Source organism: Heptranchias perlo, chromosome 30 (genome assembly GCF_035084215.1).
Source record: "Heptranchias perlo isolate sHepPer1 chromosome 30, sHepPer1.hap1, whole genome shotgun sequence".
Taxonomy (NCBI): domain Eukaryota; kingdom Metazoa; phylum Chordata; class Chondrichthyes; order Hexanchiformes; family Hexanchidae; genus Heptranchias; species Heptranchias perlo.
In genome coordinates this window covers 5,860,205-5,877,896 of record NC_090354.1, presented here as the reverse complement: position 1 = coordinate 5,877,896, position 17,692 = coordinate 5,860,205, and the positions used below count along the sequence as shown (strand labels likewise).

Below are 17,692 nucleotides of genomic sequence, written 5' to 3'. Positions count from 1 at the left end.
TATAATTCTGGGCTTTTAGATTTCTTTCTCTCTTGGAATGACTCATGAGATTGTTAAGTTTAGGTTGTGGGTGGAGTAGTCTACTCTCTCCATGCCCCCCCCCCCCCCCAATAATGTTCTCTTCTTTTGAAATCTACTCAAGCTGGGATATCGTCCCATGGGCATAGGCAGCCCTCCTCTCACCATCCCCCATGTTGCTAATACTCATGAACAACAGTGAGTGCTAGCTGGTATGGGGGCGGGGGGGATCACAACCAAGCCTAATTAGGTCCTCGATCAACATCCAGTTGCAAGAAGTTGAAACTAACAAGTTAATTGCCTATGCTTATCATGTTAGGAATGGCTGGACTGAATTAATAAGTGTGCAAATGATTAAAGTTATGAATGAATTGACAACGATGAATTGTCACAATCCTGGAACTCCCTGCCTAACATCATTGTGGGAGTACCTTCACCGCACAGACTGCGGCGGCTAAAGAAGAAGGCCCACCACCACCTTCTCGAGGGCAAATAAGGATGGGCAATAAATGCCGGCCTTGCCAGTGATGCCCACTTCAGAAAACATCTCCCATGAGTTGAATGAACGAGAAGCTGCAGCTCCATAGAACCATAGAATTACAGCGGAGAATGAGGCCATTCGGCCCTTTGTATCTGTGTTGGCTGTTTGCAGGCTAGAACTAATTCCACTAATCAAGAGTGTGGATAACGGGAGTGCAGATAATTGAAGTCCCACTCTACAGGTGCTGCATTTACTGGGAAATGCGAGACCTGTACTGGTGCAGGTATTCCATGCTTTGGCAGTCACATTGGTCCACTACTAGTGCATATTTTGGGATGTAACAGCTTTACAATCTACACACGAGCCACAGACTGTTTCACTGCAAAACAATGGCAGCCTTGAGGTTCTAAGTTCCCCACAGTGTTGCCTGGCTCTGCAATCAACATTATCGGGGCTGGTGCTGAACGTGCACCAATAGTTGCTTTTATGTTGCGCTAGCTGGTGATGCCAGCACCCGACACATGCGTCTCACACAGCTGGCTGCAACCCGAAAGTAAACTTGCCAGGATTCACCAAGGTCAGCAGCCTCTTTAGGACTTCTAGACTCTGAGAGTCCCAGAAAGTTTACTTTCAAGTTGAACCCAGCTGCACTGACCTCCTGTCAGGACTTGGCACCACTGGTACTGTCGCATTTAAATAAAGGCAGCTAATAAGTGTTCTGTGAAATGCCTGGTGCACTAAAGTGAGTCTCTTTCACTTCTCCAAATAGCTAGAATGAGTTGTGGTGGGGTGTTGAGGTGACTTTTATGTCATTTGATGAAAGTTAAACTCCTAGAGTTAATTAAAACTCTCCAACAGTCACATTCCATTACCCCAATGATGACTTTGAGTTGATACCACAACCTCCTAACTTTGCCTCATTTATTTTTGTTTTACAGTTTTTAGCACAGCTGAAGATCATGGATTACAGTCTGTTAGTTGGCATCCATGACGTGGATCGTGCCGAGCAGGAGGAGATGGAAGTGGAGGAGAAAGGGGATGAAGAGGATTGCGAAAATGATGGAATGGGCCATCCGGTTGGCTCTTATGGAACTCCACCAGACAGTCCTGGAAACATGTTGAATTTCCCACGAATCTTTGGACCTGGAGAGTTTGATCCAACAGTTGATGTATATGCTATAAAGAGCCATGACAGTAAGCATATTGTTCTAACGTTACTCGTTTTTTTTCCTTGATGCTTTTAGTTTAAAGTATTTGTTAAAAGGTATTTCTAACTATCCCTACCTAGCACCATTGTGGGAGCACCATCACCACAAGGACTGCAGTGGTTCAAGGGAAAGGTCCACTCCCACCATCTCAAGGCAACAAACGAGGCCTTGCCAGTGTTGCCCACATCCCAAGAACAAACACTCATTTATGAAAGAGAAAGAAATACTCGCTTTCACACAGTGCCTTATCACTTCATTACAGAGCCTCAAAAAGCTTCACATGGTGAATTACTTTTGAGACGCAGTGACTGTTGTTATGTAGCCTTTCTGCACCAGCGACATCCCACCAACAGCAATGAGACAAATAACCAGTTAATCCGTTTTTTTTTGGTGATAATTAGTTGAGGGAAGAAATGCTAAGGAATTCCATGAATGATGCAATATTTTACTACGTTAAAGGCGCTATATAAATTCAAGTTGTTGTTAATTTATAAGAGATGAGATCTGATTAAGAACGAGGTGTCTCTGAATAGAGCATCTCACCCCAGCTTTGGTTATTTAGCATTTTACACTTTTGTGTTATCGCAACTTATCAGTGTGTGGTGTAAGTGTTAATTGAGGGTTATTGCTTCCAGCTGTACATTTATTTTCATTGACTTTTGCATGAGTTTGTTAGATTTGGCAAACAAGATGAGGCACACTGTCAGAACTAATGGAAAATATTGTTTGTCTTGGTCTTTTTTCCTACTATGTAACATCAGCAGTCGCTGTGGGATGTCAGGTCAAAGACAGTGGCAAGAAGATCTGTTTGATGCTCGGTGCTGGAAGCCTGAGAATTGCTGCTGTCTAATATATCTCCTGTTTCAGAGTTCATCGCTGTCTCTGATGGGAGACCGGGGTGGGGGGAGGGAGCTGAGCAGAGTGCCACTTGGTCTTTCAAGTCAATGGGTGCTCCTTGTAGCTTATGTGCAGAAAGGGATAGATTCTGTACATTTATGCTGGCTGTTATTCTAAAATAACGTTAGAAAATTATGTATCTTAATTCAAATCATTGACCTGCTTGTGCATTTCCATTCTGACAATCAGCATCTGAGAAACAAAGATAGGATAACATATCAGGTGTGAGACATGGGTTAACGTTTTAGGTAAGACCCTTTGGCGGAGTGGTTCTGATAAAGGCTCCCACCTGAAACACTGACCTATGTTTTCCTTTCAGATACCCATTTTCAACACTTTCTTTTTTTCATTTCCGATTTCAGCATTGGCATTTTTCCTTATATCTGTTTTTAAAAGTTATAATCATCAATCAGTTTTTTTTTTAAAGTTTTATTTTAAATGCTTCCATCCGATCACTGTCACAGTGCAGTGTTGAGGGAGTCCTGCATTGTGTTGTCTCCCATCTGTCTATTTTGGTGGACGTGAAAGGTCCCACACGGCACTATTCAAAGAAGAGCAGGCAGTTCTCCCAGTGCCCCAGCCAACATTCCTCCCTCAGACAACACTGTCAAAAAAACAGATCAATTGATCATTCATCTCAGTGCTGTTTGTGGGATCTTATTCTGCAGAAAATTTGTAAGAATTACTCCAGTTTTGTACAGACAAACAGCAAACCTGAGGTTAAATGATAGTTGTTGGTGACATGATAACCATGACTCGTGTTGCAAAACACTGTCCCCTCTCAACAAGATCAATAGGGATCAGCAGCACTCTGCTCAAAGAAAGACATGGAGATCAGTGATTGTGGTTTGTCACTTGAGTAAGAACACATGGGCAGGAGTAGGCCATACGGCCCCTCGAGCCTGCTCCGCCATTCAGTAAGATCATGGCTGATTTTCGACCTCAACTCCACTTTCCCGCCCGATCCCCATATCCCTTGATTCCCTTAAAGTGGAAAAATCTATCAATCTCAGTCTTGAATATACTCAGTGACTGAGCATCCACAGCCCTCTGGGGTAGAGAATTCCAAAGACTCACAACCCTCTGAGTGAAGAAATTCCTCCTCATCTCAGTCCTAAATGGCTGACCCCTTATCCTGAGACTATGCCCCCTAATTCTAGATTCTCCAGCCAGGGGAAACAGCCTCTCAGCATCTATCCTGTCAAGCCCTCTCCGCATCTTATATGTTTCAATGAGATCACCTCTCATTCTTCTAAACACCACTGTAATGCACTGCTGGGCCCTGCCATTAGCATAAAAGCATCTTTATGGTCGTGAATGTGTTAAAAGGTAATTAGGCAGAACAATGGCAAATTAAATTTTATGCAGATAGGTATTGAATATGGGAAGGAAAAACAAGTAACATGCTAACTCCACGAATGGTTTTGAAATAGTTGAAGGTGAAGCTGAAAAAGACCTAGGAGTTTTAATAGCCGCCGTGCTAAACATATCCCAACCAATACAGAACAGCATCAACAAAGCCAATTGAAAGTTGGGACTACATAGTCAAAACAGTAGAAGATAAGTCAGAGGAGATAGTAATCAAACTTTATAGTGCTCCGTAAAACCACACCTTGAAAACTCTGTCCAGTTCCAGTCGCCAAGAAACAAGGGAGACGTTCAGGTACTGGAGGTAGGACAGAGGAGAGCCTCGTGGCTGATCCCTAATATTGGGTCTGAGTCATGAGGAAAGCATGGAGAACCTTAGACTTTTCAGCCTTAAAAGGAGGTGTCTGAAAGGTGATCTTAAAGAGATACATAAGATTGTTAAGAGAGTGGAAAAAGTAAAGCCTGAATATCACTTTAAATTAGGGGAGTAGAACAAGGGAACACAGGTTCAGACTAGTAAAAGGTCATTTTAGGACTGATGTCTTCTTCATCATTTAGAGGGATCAATTTGCGGAATAAACTTTCAGAGAGAGTAGTGGAGGCAAAAGCCCTGGAATTATTGAACAATCGATTGAATGCTGCAATGAGTGGGACTTCAGGATGCTTCTGGAAGAATTAAGATGGCCTTCCTCATCTGTAATTATCTTGCGATCGATCAGGGATGTTTCATTAAGACGTGAAAGGGGGATTGGCAGTGGAGTGGTTAAGATATTGGACTAGCAACCCAGAGGTTGTGAAATAAAATGCATTTGGTAAAATGCCGGTGAAAGCTGCCGGATTGCTGACCGTGTCACTAATGTCCTTCCAGGAAGGGAAGCTGCCACCCCCTACCCAGTCTGTCCTAAGTGTGAGTCCAGCCCCACATTACACACTTGATTCTTAAGGCCCTGTGAAGTAGCCTAACAAACCAATTCATTTTAAAATCAATTGCTTGAAGAAGGAAGCCCAAATCTCGAGAACAAAAATTTTTAAGAACAGTAGAAACGACGTCGTGGAGGAGAAGGTAAACTCCTGTTCCACAAAATCTGAGCTCATTTGTGGCACAGTAGTTAGAAAATCATTAAGAGTAGCAGGTGGAGCTGACTGTTCTGCAGTCACTAATGGGAGATGTTGAGTCTGTTGGAAATGAGCTCGCTGGGAGTCATTAACAACTAAACAAATAATATGATTAGTTAAAATTAAGTAAAATGGGTAATTTTTTTGCTTTGAACATCTGCAAGCCAGATGCTATTTTTTTTTGTTCTTGTTTCAAAAGATTGGGTATAAATTGAATAAAGCGAGTTAGAAAATGATAAGTTCAGAGAAGCACACGGTGAAACCTGCCTACAAGGAGGGTGGCCTTTGGGAGTTATTGTTGATTTGTAGATGGGTGGTCTCTAATACAGGTTTTCAGTCTGAAATATTCATCTCATGTTTGGTCATTACTGCATCCTGGTGGTCTTAAGTTTTATTGTATTTTAAAGTTGTATCGGAATCTTTTTCCTCGGATATATATAAAATGTGTGATTTAAAAAAAAATCTATGTTCAAAACCAAAGCCTTCCTGCTTAAGTGTTAAAGCCTGTTTGTTTTTCTTATGTGAAATAAGTAAATGATTTAATAAGTAAAGCATTGTTTGATCGTCCTTACTTTGACTCGGTTGGCAGCACACTTGCCTCTGGGCCAGAAGGGTTTTGTGTTCAAACCCCACACCAGGACTTGCGCACATGATCCAGGCTGACACCACAGTGCAGTACTGTGGAAGTGCTGCATTGTCAACAATACCTTCCTTCAGATGGATGTTAAATATTCCATAACGCCATATGAAGAAGGGCAGGGACTCCTGGCCAACATTCCTCCCTCAACCAACATCACCCAAAAAAACATGTTAGCGGGTCATTCATGTCATTGCTGTTGATGGGACACTGCTGGTGCAGAACAGCTGTTGCATTTGACTATATAACCAACAAATGTAATTTATTGTGTGTGAAATGCTTGGAGACATTTCAAGAATGTGATGAATGGCGCTATGTAAATACAAGACTTCCTTTATCATTTCTTTCCCAACCCCCAAGTTTTCAGGTTAGATCGAGTCTGCAGAGGGTTGTAGTTCATGTCGATGTTGAGTTGATGAATCTAACACAGAGGAAACAATGGGCTGGATCTTGCTGGAGTGAGGCATCTCGCAACGTGCCCTGTTAGTTAGACGTTTGTCTCCACCCTTCAGCTCAAAGATTTTTTTTTTGCGCCGTAACTTGCTGGAAGTGTGAGCTGATAACTCAGTGCAGCGAGGGCAGTGGGGCATCTGGGACCTCAGTGAACGATGGGACTAACAGAGTATCTCCTTTACCAATGAGATTTAAGGATTGAGAAAGAAACAGAGGAACGACTGAGAAGGAGGGTGAACCAGGGTCAAATCAGGTACAGAAAGAGAAATAAAGAAAGACTGGATTAAGAGAGAAAGAAAAAAGGGACAGAAAGAAAAAGTAAGGAAAAAATTTAAAATTGATATTTTTAAAATCTCTAAGAACAATTTACCATCTGAAGGAATGAGATTCCACATTTCAAATTGTTCAATTTCTGGGCCAGAGAGGTTGATTGGAATTGCATTAACAATTATCTCATCGTTAAAAAGGTACTTGTGCTGTTAATTACCAGACTTACTGCAGCGAGTTTAACGTGCAAATCCACCAAGTTCTTAAAAATAGCAGGGAGGCTAAGGGCAAGATGCTGTTTGTGCGAAGCAAACAGTGGAGCGGAGTAAATAAACCAGCAAGTTCTGGAGATTGGCAACTCACGGCGTATCTCTTCATCCCCTGAACTTGCTGATCGATTTGCACATTAATAACGGCCTGTGTCGTTAACACGCCATTATTTTTCGAGCAAGATCCGGTCCAATATTACAGTCTGAATAGTTTATCATGTGGACCAACTCTTTATTTAGTTTGGTGGAACCCATTACCCACTCGCCCATCACCTGCACTCTTGATTGTCCGCAAGAAATTTCACTGGAGTTGGGCCATAGGTTTGCATAAATCAGCTAAAATACAATTGAGATTTTAATAGTTTCTTTTCCCACACTCCGGATTCTTGGTTGCAGCAGAATAAGTAGTTGTTATCTAGATGTCCAGCACCTGGTAGAATTTACTACCCATGTAGCTCTAATATTCAGGTCAGGCGACCATCTGGAGTTCGGCAGCCTGCAATTTGTTTTGCCATTACAAAGAGCTATATAATGAGGATGGGGTTTTTACAACTGCAGTTCTTGAAGTGAGGTATAGTATAAGTTTTTTTTTACTTTAAATTTCATAAGCCAGGGGCTTGTTGACTTGGCTATCTCATCGCCATTGATTTCAGAGCTTGCCAATGTAATTACTAATTGGGTAGCCACGATTGCCATGGTGATGACCGGAAACTCTACTGTGATTGACCGTCGTCACGGAAATTGTGGTTAGCCAATTAGACGGTGTGCTTGAAACACTGTGCAACATACTGGCTGCTCTGTTCCTTCTCCCACTGCCACCCACCAGGGCCTTAGAGAATTGCATCAACGTTCAAAGAGTCTGCAAATAATATAAGTGAGCAAAGTTAATGAGCACAAAACTGCTAGAAGAAACATGTACTCTTGTGCTGGTATCATAACTGCATTGTAATAGTCTTGTTCTCTAATGTCAGTAATACTGGCTAATTTTCCAGATGCTCCAAGGAAAGAAGTTTACTTTATGGCAATAATCGACATTTTAACTCACTATGATGCAAAGAAGAAAGCTGCCCACGCTGCCAAAACAGTCAAACACGGGGTAAGTACACCGCCTGCGACAATTCAAACTAAAAACTTTGGGGAAGAGGGTAAGTTTAGAAGGGGTAGGAGCACTTTAAAACACTGGGGTATGTTTTCTTCCATTCACTGATGTTAGCAATGTGAGTATAAAATGAGGGAATCCACTGGTCATTGTCAGTGAGTGTCAGCTTGGCTCAGTGGTAGCACTTTCACCTCTGAGTCAGCAGGTTGTGGGTTCAAGCACCTCTCCAGGGCCTTGAGTGCATTATCTAGGCTGACTCTTTAGTGCAGTACTGAGGGAGGGCTGCACTGTTGGAGGTGCCGTCTTTCAGCTGAGACGTTAACCCGAGGCCCAGTGCCTGATCAGACAGATGCAAAAAGAAAGAACTTGCATTTATATAGCGCCTTTCACGACCTCAGGATGTCCCAAAATACTTTACAGCCAATCTAGTACTTTTCAAGTGTAGTCACTGTTGTAATGTAGGAAACGTGGCAGCCAATTTGTGCACAGCAAGATCCCACAAACAGCAATGTGATGATAACCAGATCATCTGTTTTTAGGTGTTGGTTGAGGGATAAATATTGGCCAGGACACCGGGGAGAACTCCCCATCTCTTTACATAGCCACCTGAGAGGTATAAAATGATCGCATGGTACTTTTTAGAAAGTTGCAAGGAGATCTCCTGGCCAACATTCATCCCTCAGCCAACATCACCAAAACAGATTAGCTAGTCATCCATTCTATTTGCTGTTTCTGGGACCTTGCTGCGCTCAAATTGGCTGTTGCATTTGCCTCCAAATATAATGACTATACTTTAAAAATAGCTCACTGGCTGTCAAGTGCTTTGTGATGTCTTAAGGACCTGAAATGCACTATATAAAAGCAAGTCCTTTATTTCATTCCAGGGACTTGGAGAGGGGAATGCAGTACCTCCTCTTAGTCCAAGGCTGAGGCATATGGGTCGGTGCAGTGTGTGGAGAGCTCTGTACTGACTCTCAATCGTACACAGAATGGGCGTGTTTGATGCTGCAAGTGGGTCTCAAATGTGATCTTTCTTATCCCTTGGCTTCATACATATATACATAACAAGAAGAAACACAACAAATACTCCTGCTAACGATGAGCCATTCATTGTTCACCATTGCTTTCTCTCACTGTCTCAATCCCTCCATCACTCGCACCCTTCGATCACTCTTTCACTCGCTCATCTCGCTGTTTTGCTCACTCTTTCACTCACACTCCTCTTTCGCCGTCTCGATCACTCTTTCGACGACTCGATCGCTCTTTCACTGACACTCCTCTCACTGTTTCGATCACTCTTTCACTCACACTCCTCCTTCTCTCACTGTTTCGCTCGCTCTTTCACTCGCTCGCTCTTTCACTCACTCCTCTCGCTGTTTCGATCGCTCTTTCACTCACACTCCTCCTTCTCTCACTGTTTCGATCACTCTTTCACTCACACTCCTCCTTCTCTCACTGTTTCGATCACTCTTTCACTCACACTCCTCCTTCTCTCACTGTTTCAATCACTCTTTCACTCACACTCCTCCTCTCGCTGTTTCGATCACTCTTTCACTCACGCTCCTCTTTCACTCACGCTCCTCCTTCTCTCACTCTTTCGCTAGCTCTTTCACTCACACTCCTCCTTCTCTCGCTGTTTCGATCACTCTTTCACTCACACTCCTCCTTCTCTCACTCTTTCGCTCGCTCTTTCACTCACACTCCTCCTTCTCTCGCTGTTTCGATCACTCTTTCACTCACTCCTCCTTCTCTCACTGTTTCGATCACTCTTTCACTCACACTCCTCCTTCTCTCACTGTTTCAATCACTCTTTCACTCACACTCCTCCTCCTCTCGCTGTTTCAATCACTCTTTCACTCACACTCCTCCTCTCACTGTTTCGATCACTCTTTCACTCACACTCCTCCTTCTCTCACTCTTTCGCTCGCTCTTTGACTCACTCCTCTCGCTGTTTCAATCACTCTTTCACTCACACTCCTCCTCCTCTCGCTGTTTCGATCACTCTTTCACTCACACCCCTCCTTCTCTCACTGTTTCGATCACTCTTTCACTCACACTCCTCTTTCTCTCACTGCACAGGCTCTCTTGTCTTTCCCTCTCTCTTTCTCTCATTGTAGGTCATATGGGAACTGAGCTTGGCCAACTTTGCTTAGGATCCCAGTGGACCCTGACACACAGGATAAATGTGCCTGGTAGCAATTTGGCAGTCGCAGTCAGGGAGAAACCATTGGCTTGTGGTGGCGGGGGAGTGAGTGAACACGTCAAGTAGAGCCAGTGCCTCCTCTTAGCCTGGAGTTGAGACACATGGATAGGAGAGTGTTGACGTTCACCTATACAGGATCTGGGTGTGTTTGATTCTGACAATGGGCCCAAACTGGAAGATTATGTCCTTTCTCATTACTTGCCTTCACACAGACCAGACAACAAAAAAACAAGAAATAAAAAGAAAAAAAAACTGCAAATGGTGTAAATCTGAAGTAAAACAGAAAATGCTGGAAGTACACGGCAGGTCAACCAGCCTCTGAAAGGAGAAAAGACCAATTAACGGTCCAGTGTGGACCCTTCAGAGCCCGTCTACCTCCGAAACATGAACCTGTCTTTTCTCTGACAGGTCTGCTGCATGTTTCCAGCATTTTTTGTTTTTATTTTTTTTTAAATTGGCTCAGATACTCAGTCCAGTGATGTTCTATGGTCAGCGAAACCCTGCAAAATCAGGAGCTACCTGCCATGTACAGAGTGTTCGAGGTGGGGGGAGTGTTAAAAAATCGTTTCCACTCCGTTAAATACTGATGATTTTCTACATGTCTGTATTTAATTACAACCGGTGCAATTAGTGTCTCTTCAGCGAGTGGAACCTGCTTACACCCACCTGGTCTGACCTACATGTAGCTCCAGTCCCACATTTTGAGGTGTCATTACAAAAGAAGGCCCACTAGGTATGGACAATAATTGAATAAACGTGGCCCTACAAGCATCATCCGCTTCCTGAAAACAAATTATTAAAAAAGTTTAATGCCCCTTGATTATGAAGGAAAAGAATTAGTCAGTGTTCCCATTCCTGGTTGCTGTGTTTGTGTGGGTGAGGACAGGTCAGGTCACATAGAATTTACAGACTGTCCTTTGTTTATGCTCCACACGAGCCTCCTCCCACCCACCCCTCTCCATCTCACCCTATCAGCAGATCCTTCTATTCCTTTCTCCCTCATGTGTTTATCTAGCTTCCCCTTAAATGCATCGATGCTATTCGCCTCAACCACTCCATGTCGTAGCGAGTTCCACATTCTAACCACTCTCTGGATAAAGAAGTTTCTCCTGAATTCTTTATTGGATTTAGTAATGACAGTGGGTTCTGATGCTCACTGTGATCAAATAACCTGCTTACGCTCACTGTCCTTTTCTTTATTCATTCTGGGGATACGGACGTCGCCAGCAAGGCGGCATTCATTGCCCATCCCTAGTTGCCCTTGAGAAGGTGGTGGTGGGCTGCCTTCTTGAATCACTGCAGTCGGTGTGGTGAAAGTGCTCCCACAGTGCAGTTAGATCGAAAGTTTCAGGATTTTGAAGCATCGACAATGAAGGAACGTCGATATATGTCCAAGTCGGGATGATGTGTGACTTGGAGGTGATGGTGTTCCCATGCACCTGCTGCCCTTGTCCTTTTAGGAGATAGAGGTCACAGGTTTGGGAGGTGCAGTCGAAGAAGCCTTGGCGACTTGCTGCAGTGCATCCTGTAGATGGTACACGCTGCAGTGCATCCTGTAGATGGTACACGCTGCAGTGCATCCTGTAGATGGTACACGCTGCAGTGCATCCTGTAGATGGTACACGCTGCAGTGCATCCTGTAGATGGTACACGCTGCAGTGCATCCTGTAGATGGTACACGCTGCAGTGCATCCTGTAGATGGTACACGCTGCAGTGCATCCTGTAGATGGTACACGCTGCAGTGCATCCTGTAGATGGTACACGCTGCAGTGCATCCTGTAGATGGTACACGCTGCAGTGCATCCTGTAGATGGTACACGCTGCAGCCACGTTGGGCGGCGGTGGAGGGAGTGAATGTTTAATGTGATCCAGGCTTGTGCAACAAGAATGGCCAAAATGTGGATCATGTCTGGGAAACTGAGAGTCGGTGTTGTCAGAGAGGAGGGGAGACAATAAGAAGTCAAATGATTTATTTTAATATGTGCAGTGCTGTTACTGCCTGTTAGACTTACACTGTCTTTGATTGTTCCAGCATGAGTTTCTAATACATTGGCAGCAGTCTTCAATTGATACTTTTCTTCTAACATATTTTTAGATCCACATAATATCGAGCATTTCAGATTGGGATGGGAAGTTGCAGACACATTACTGTGTGATTTGATTAGACAAAAGGATTGATAGTTGTACTTTTATTCTACAAAAGGAGCAGAAATACACAATTGCAAATTTCAACGGCCAATGTCAGGTCAGATAACCATTTGTATTTAATTTAGGGCATTACAGTATGAAGAAAAAATTGTGGGGAGCCTAATCTAATTATACACATTAAAGATTAGCAATATCTGGGTTTGGCAGATAAAATGAACTGAAACTAATGGCCACTAGGTTTGTGCTTTTTTTCTGTTCTTAGGTGAGTAACTTATAGAAAGTTTTTGCAGCCTTATCAGTACTTTGAGAAGTCAGTGGGCAAAAGTGCTTGTGTGCGGTTGTCAGGTGAGAATCGGATTGGGCTGGACTGTGTTTCGGTACGCGGTTGATTAGCCTGCTGATGCTCACTGTGTAGGCTTGCACATGAAGAATGGCCACTTAGATGAGATACTGGAGGAGGTTGCTGGTCCTTGGGGAACTGTACCCCACCATGAATCAGTGCCTTTAGAGGGGGGAGGGGGAGAAATGTCTCTGTGGGGGCAGGATGAATAAATGATCAAATCTGATTGATTTCTTTGTTTCCACGAGTTACGGTTTCATGAAAAAAAAATGGCAACCACTTTACTGTTCAGTTTCCATTCTTTGCTGGTGAAGGGCTTATGGTCCCTAAGGACAATTATCTTTTAGAATAACACCTTGTTGTTTGTGCTTTGCAGGCTGGTGCGGAGATCTCCACAGTTAACCCCGAACAGTACTCGAAGCGTTTCTTAGAATTTATGTCTAACATCATAACATAGTGCCGATGCAGACACACACGACACGCACAACGAGAGACTACCGATGAGTAGCGAACGCAGGAAGTCGGAACTAAAACTGAGGACACTGTAGTGGTGTGTGCAGTATTTAATGTGCAGAGACTAATCTCAAAATTGCATCCTTTGGAAACAAACCAACAACAAAAAAAAAACACAACACAAAAAAAAGAGACACACACTTACCGGCAAACCCGCTTTGCCTCAATTTTTGCATTACTCTTGAAGTTTTCCCGGCCATGCATTTCTGAGTGTGTCTTTACTGGCATTAGCTTCAGTGGCACTCCGTTAGCCATGGTGAGACGTACTGCATGATCTTAAAACCGGACGGTGGGCACTCGCACGCAGTGAAGGAAGACGGGCACTTTGATGATGGCAAGAATCACTTTTATTTTAAGGTTCAAATATTGTCCTAACGGAGCAAAGGCACGGTATTGTTTGCGTGTACCTTTGTGACGCTGCACTCATCCCAACCCTGGTTCTGTCTTTGCCATGCTGTTTCTCAAATGTTTTTTTAAGTTGCCATATTGTCTAATCGCAAACAAACAAAAAAAAAGACTTTTAGCAACTTTTATCAATAAACCAACGCAACTATATATAAGCTATTGTTTGTGAGGGGGGAAATGTTTACTTTAAAGCAAAGTAATATTTACAATAGGATGCCACATATCCAGATTACCCGGGCCTGCATCTGGTCATGCAGTCTGTGGAATGGCGCAGTCTGTGGAGTGGCCCAGTCCATCAGATGTGGATAGGTCCGGGTAAGTAGATTTGTGGCCTTCCTAATGTACTCTAAAAGTTTACTTTTTTTTTGTTACTTGGCGGGAGGGGGTCGCGTTTACTTTGATGTAGGCTGCTCGGCTTTTCCAGAGAACACAGTCTGTAATTGTGCTTTTAAGCTAATTTTTTTTGGGGGCAATGTGTCATTCTGTCTACTAGGTCAATAGACATGAGTAAAAAGGTGATTTTTTTTTAAAAGAGCTAACTCCTTTGTAAGGGACTGTTTTAAAAAGACTCTAATTCTTTTGACAAAGTATTGCTGTTTGCTGTTGAAACTGATGTTACAAAGATGTAGCCGTGACAATAATGTTGCTTGGTAGTGTTTTTATAAAACTACCTGATTGATCGATTTTGAACCCTTAACAAGTCTGAAATATTACAAAAAATACTGCGGCAATATTGTGCTGTTTTAGTAAAAAGAAAGTCCTGGATATATGAAAACAAAAAAAGCATGACAGCAAGCATCAAATTTGAACCATTTACTTGTAGCTTGCAGAAAGCATAGAAGGAATCGATTGGCACTTTAACCCTTTAAATAACAGAATTTCATGTATGCTGTTAATTATGTGTAGCATAACAGATATTAAGGGAGGAATGTTAAAGGTGTGCTTAACCCGCACTTGGTTTTGACCAAGTGATCACTTATAGATATGTATATGTCTGAAGCCAATGAAGAGACTATCTACACCTTAATGTTTCAACCCTCGCTAACCTATTATTTTCTATAGACTGTTTTTAATATGTAAACCTTCTTTACTAAAAGGACGGCAACCATTTTACTAAGTGATCAGGCAAGTTTATAATTGAGAACAGTAGACATAGGATGTTAGAGGTGCAAAAATTACAGGAGAGAAATAGAAGAGCACCTTCAGACACCCTATCGGTACTGCTGGGAAAAATGTTCAATTCATTGCACTGTGTATGTTATAATAGAGATTCTGGTGCAGTTGTAGCTGGCTCGAAATTGTAAAGGATGAAAAAAAGGAACATTAAAATTACTATCTAAATTCAGTTGCATAAGGATAAGTGCACATCTGATCCAAGCTTTGAATTTCAGTGTACCAAATGATTTCTTGTTTCACTTCTATAATATAGAGTTCCTGATGCAGGCATAACTCCTCAGTGTATAATCTTGACCCATGCATAAAATGGTTTAGTTGCACAGCAGCTCAATTATTGCTCAGTCCAGCCCACGCTGGCTTTTTGTCACACCTTTAACTTCTCCTAAGAAGTTGTATTTTACACAATTTGGAGGGAGGCTGTTTTCATGGTATTTTCTAATGGGTGCTCATACAATGCATCGCTGCTGATGTGGGGACATTGCTGTTAACTGCCGAAAATTGATAAGAGCAGAATTAAAACACCCAAAATGTCATCAACTATTTTTAAAATTTAAATTTTTGTTTTATTTCTTCTCTCACTCCTGTCAGTGCTAATGCTTGCTGGACAACATTCCCGCAGATACTAGCTGGTCCTCCCACACCTCACCCAACAGGCCATTCGTCCCGTGCAAGCCCGGACAGCGACTGTCGGGCAGGCTATATTATACCATGGGAACCATCAGCTCCTTTCCTTTCTGGGAGTGGCCACGTTTCAGCAATTTTTATCTCTCCTTAGTCCACAGGCACTGAGCCCAATTTTAGTATCCTTCCCACTGCTACCAGTGTTGAGGTCAACTAACTCAACACAGGTAAGGGATTGAACCTTCCTGCCTTGTGTGGATGGCTCCTTACCACATTGGGCACAATATCCACAAACAATCAGTGCAGACATTTTGGTCTTTCTTTTACAGGGCAAGTCAGGACTTCCAGCATGTTAATTCCCCACCTTTTCATTTTTGTTTTCTGGAATAGACCTGATCCAATCTCACTCTGCTTGATGTCTCGTTTTGTCCTTGCCCCATGGTAGTAGTCCTTATTTCAGAAACCTGCATGCCGTCAGCAAAGAAATCAAGATATTATAAGATCTTATGATTGGGACCTGAAAGTAATAGGGGTAGATACTGACCAATTTCTGCTGCTGGCAAGTCTTAAAGAATGCCATCAAATTAGCCCCAACCCACATCGAATTTTACTTTGGGTTCAGATGCAACATCGGTCCTTTTCATAATGGAAATTTTCAGCAAGGTTTTCGGCTAAACCAGTTATGCATTGATCAGGGTTCGACTGTGATAATTTGTAATGCTGTGTTTGGGAGTCATGGTGAAGCAGTGTTTAAACTCGCTGCAGTAATACCGAAGCTTACAAATAAAAGTTTTTTTTTTGTAAAAACGCGCTGGTCCACTTGGATGATGGTTAACTCTCCCGACATCAGTCATCGCTCAGCCAGGACTAGTATGAGATTATGAAGTGTGTTACTCGGTTTTTCGGCGGGTCACATTACCCGAGAAAGTCCCCTAGATTCCACCCCCCCCCCCCCCCCGATGTTTCCCTCCTCTTTCCAGCCTCCATTTTCAGCGGTTGTTGACGATTATGGTGAACCCCATTTAAGTCGGGAAGAAGTGATCCTCACCTCATCCTACTTCCTGGCCACACTCCAGACTGAGCCATGAGGGGGCGTGCATAAAGGTTACCCCGGGGGATGAAAGAGAAAGGGGAGTCATAGCATCGTTTCTCTCCCCCCACCCCCCCCCCCCGCCAACCGTCCCTGACCCCCATTGTTGGGATAGATCGCCAAACAGCCCAGAAAAAAACCTGTAAGTCTCCTTACATGTAGTCAGCAGGTTGGAGTGTCTCACGTGGATCTGGCCCGACATCCAGCAAATTCCTTACTGTTCCAGAAATGTAAATTGAAACGCGTTCTGGAATTCCTGTGTGGAAATGCTGGTTTAGTTTTGGACTGAGGGATCCGCAGGTGACAGTAGCCCCATAGCCATTCAGACCGAGAAGGTTCGAATCAGCTTGGAGCGAGACAGGTGGCCTCAGCACCGCCAAACCAGGAAAGGGGGAAAACCAGGTGGGCTTCCTGCTCCTGATTGCCGTCCATTTGCTACTAGGTGATGCACACGTGTGAAATTCGGGTAAGGACGGGCATGGCTGTGATGAAGCCTCACAGCCCTGAGCGGGATTTTCTTTCATCGTCAAGGCAGTAACTGGCCACTCCTTCCCTACCTGCTGCACGCAAATGGTGGCAGAGGACAGAGCTTAGGTTTCCGGTGGATTTCCCTCCTGTCCATTCCACTTACCGTCACTTCCTGGGTCCTCTAGGTGGAGGGTGGCAGTAAACCCCAAGAAGTGGTGGTAACAGCCCCGGGGTTCCCCCAATCGAGAGAAAGGGCCTTTTGGAGGCCATTCTGCATTCAATTTGGGCCTAGCGGATACCTGCTGACGGACTTGATCTCGGCTAAGGCCTTCAGTGGAAGCCTTGATGCCGTCTTTGAAGCACTTATGCCCCTTTTAAGGTGTCGGCCATGGTTCAGTGGTAGCACTCTCCCCTCCCTGAAGCAGAAACCTGTAGGTTCGAATCCCACTTTAGAAATGTGAGCACAAAATCTAAGCTGACATCCAGTGCATTACTGAGGGAGATCTGCACTGTAGGAGGGATAGGATTGAGGGAGTGCTGCACTGTTGGAGGTTGCCATTCTTCGGTAACAGACGTTAAACCAAGGCCCTGTCTGCCCTCTCAGTTGGACATAAATGATTCCACGGCACTATTTTGAAGAAGAGCAGGGGAGTTCTCCCCGGTGTCCTGGCCAATATTTATCCCTCGACCAATATCACTGAAACATTATCTGGTCATTATCACATTGCTGTTCGTGGGACCTTGCTGTGCGCAATTTGGCTGCCACATTTCCTACATTACAACAGTGACCACACTTCAAGGTACTTAATTGGCTGCAAAATGCTTTCAGGTATACTGTATATGTGCAAATCTTTTTTTCTTTTAAGGCCCCTCACCACCTCTTCTGGTGCTGCAGCAATGTCCCCAGGAGCTCA

The 17,692-nt window shown here is 43.6% G+C and overlaps 1 protein-coding gene across 7 annotated transcripts in view; it reads left to right on the top strand.

Annotated features, from left to right (window-relative positions):
- LOC137299850 (phosphatidylinositol 5-phosphate 4-kinase type-2 beta) overlaps nt 1–16,027 on the top strand; it is a 78,011-nt gene extending 61,984 nt beyond the window's left edge. For 5 of the 7 annotated variants that reach the window (XM_067968788.1, XM_067968783.1, XM_067968781.1 and 2 more), the window contains 3 exons: nt 1,438–1,693; nt 7,686–7,810; nt 12,882–16,027. In XM_067968788.1, coding sequence (XP_067824889.1) covers nt 1,438–1,693; nt 7,686–7,810; nt 12,882–12,962 — 462 coding nt within the window. In that variant the 3' untranslated portion in view covers nt 12,963–16,027. The remainder of the gene's footprint in view (nt 1–1,437; nt 1,694–7,685; nt 7,811–12,881) is intronic. The other 2 variants (XM_067968784.1, XM_067968782.1) reach the window with 1 other exon arrangement.
- Nucleotides 16,028–17,692: the final 1,665 nt, after the last annotated feature.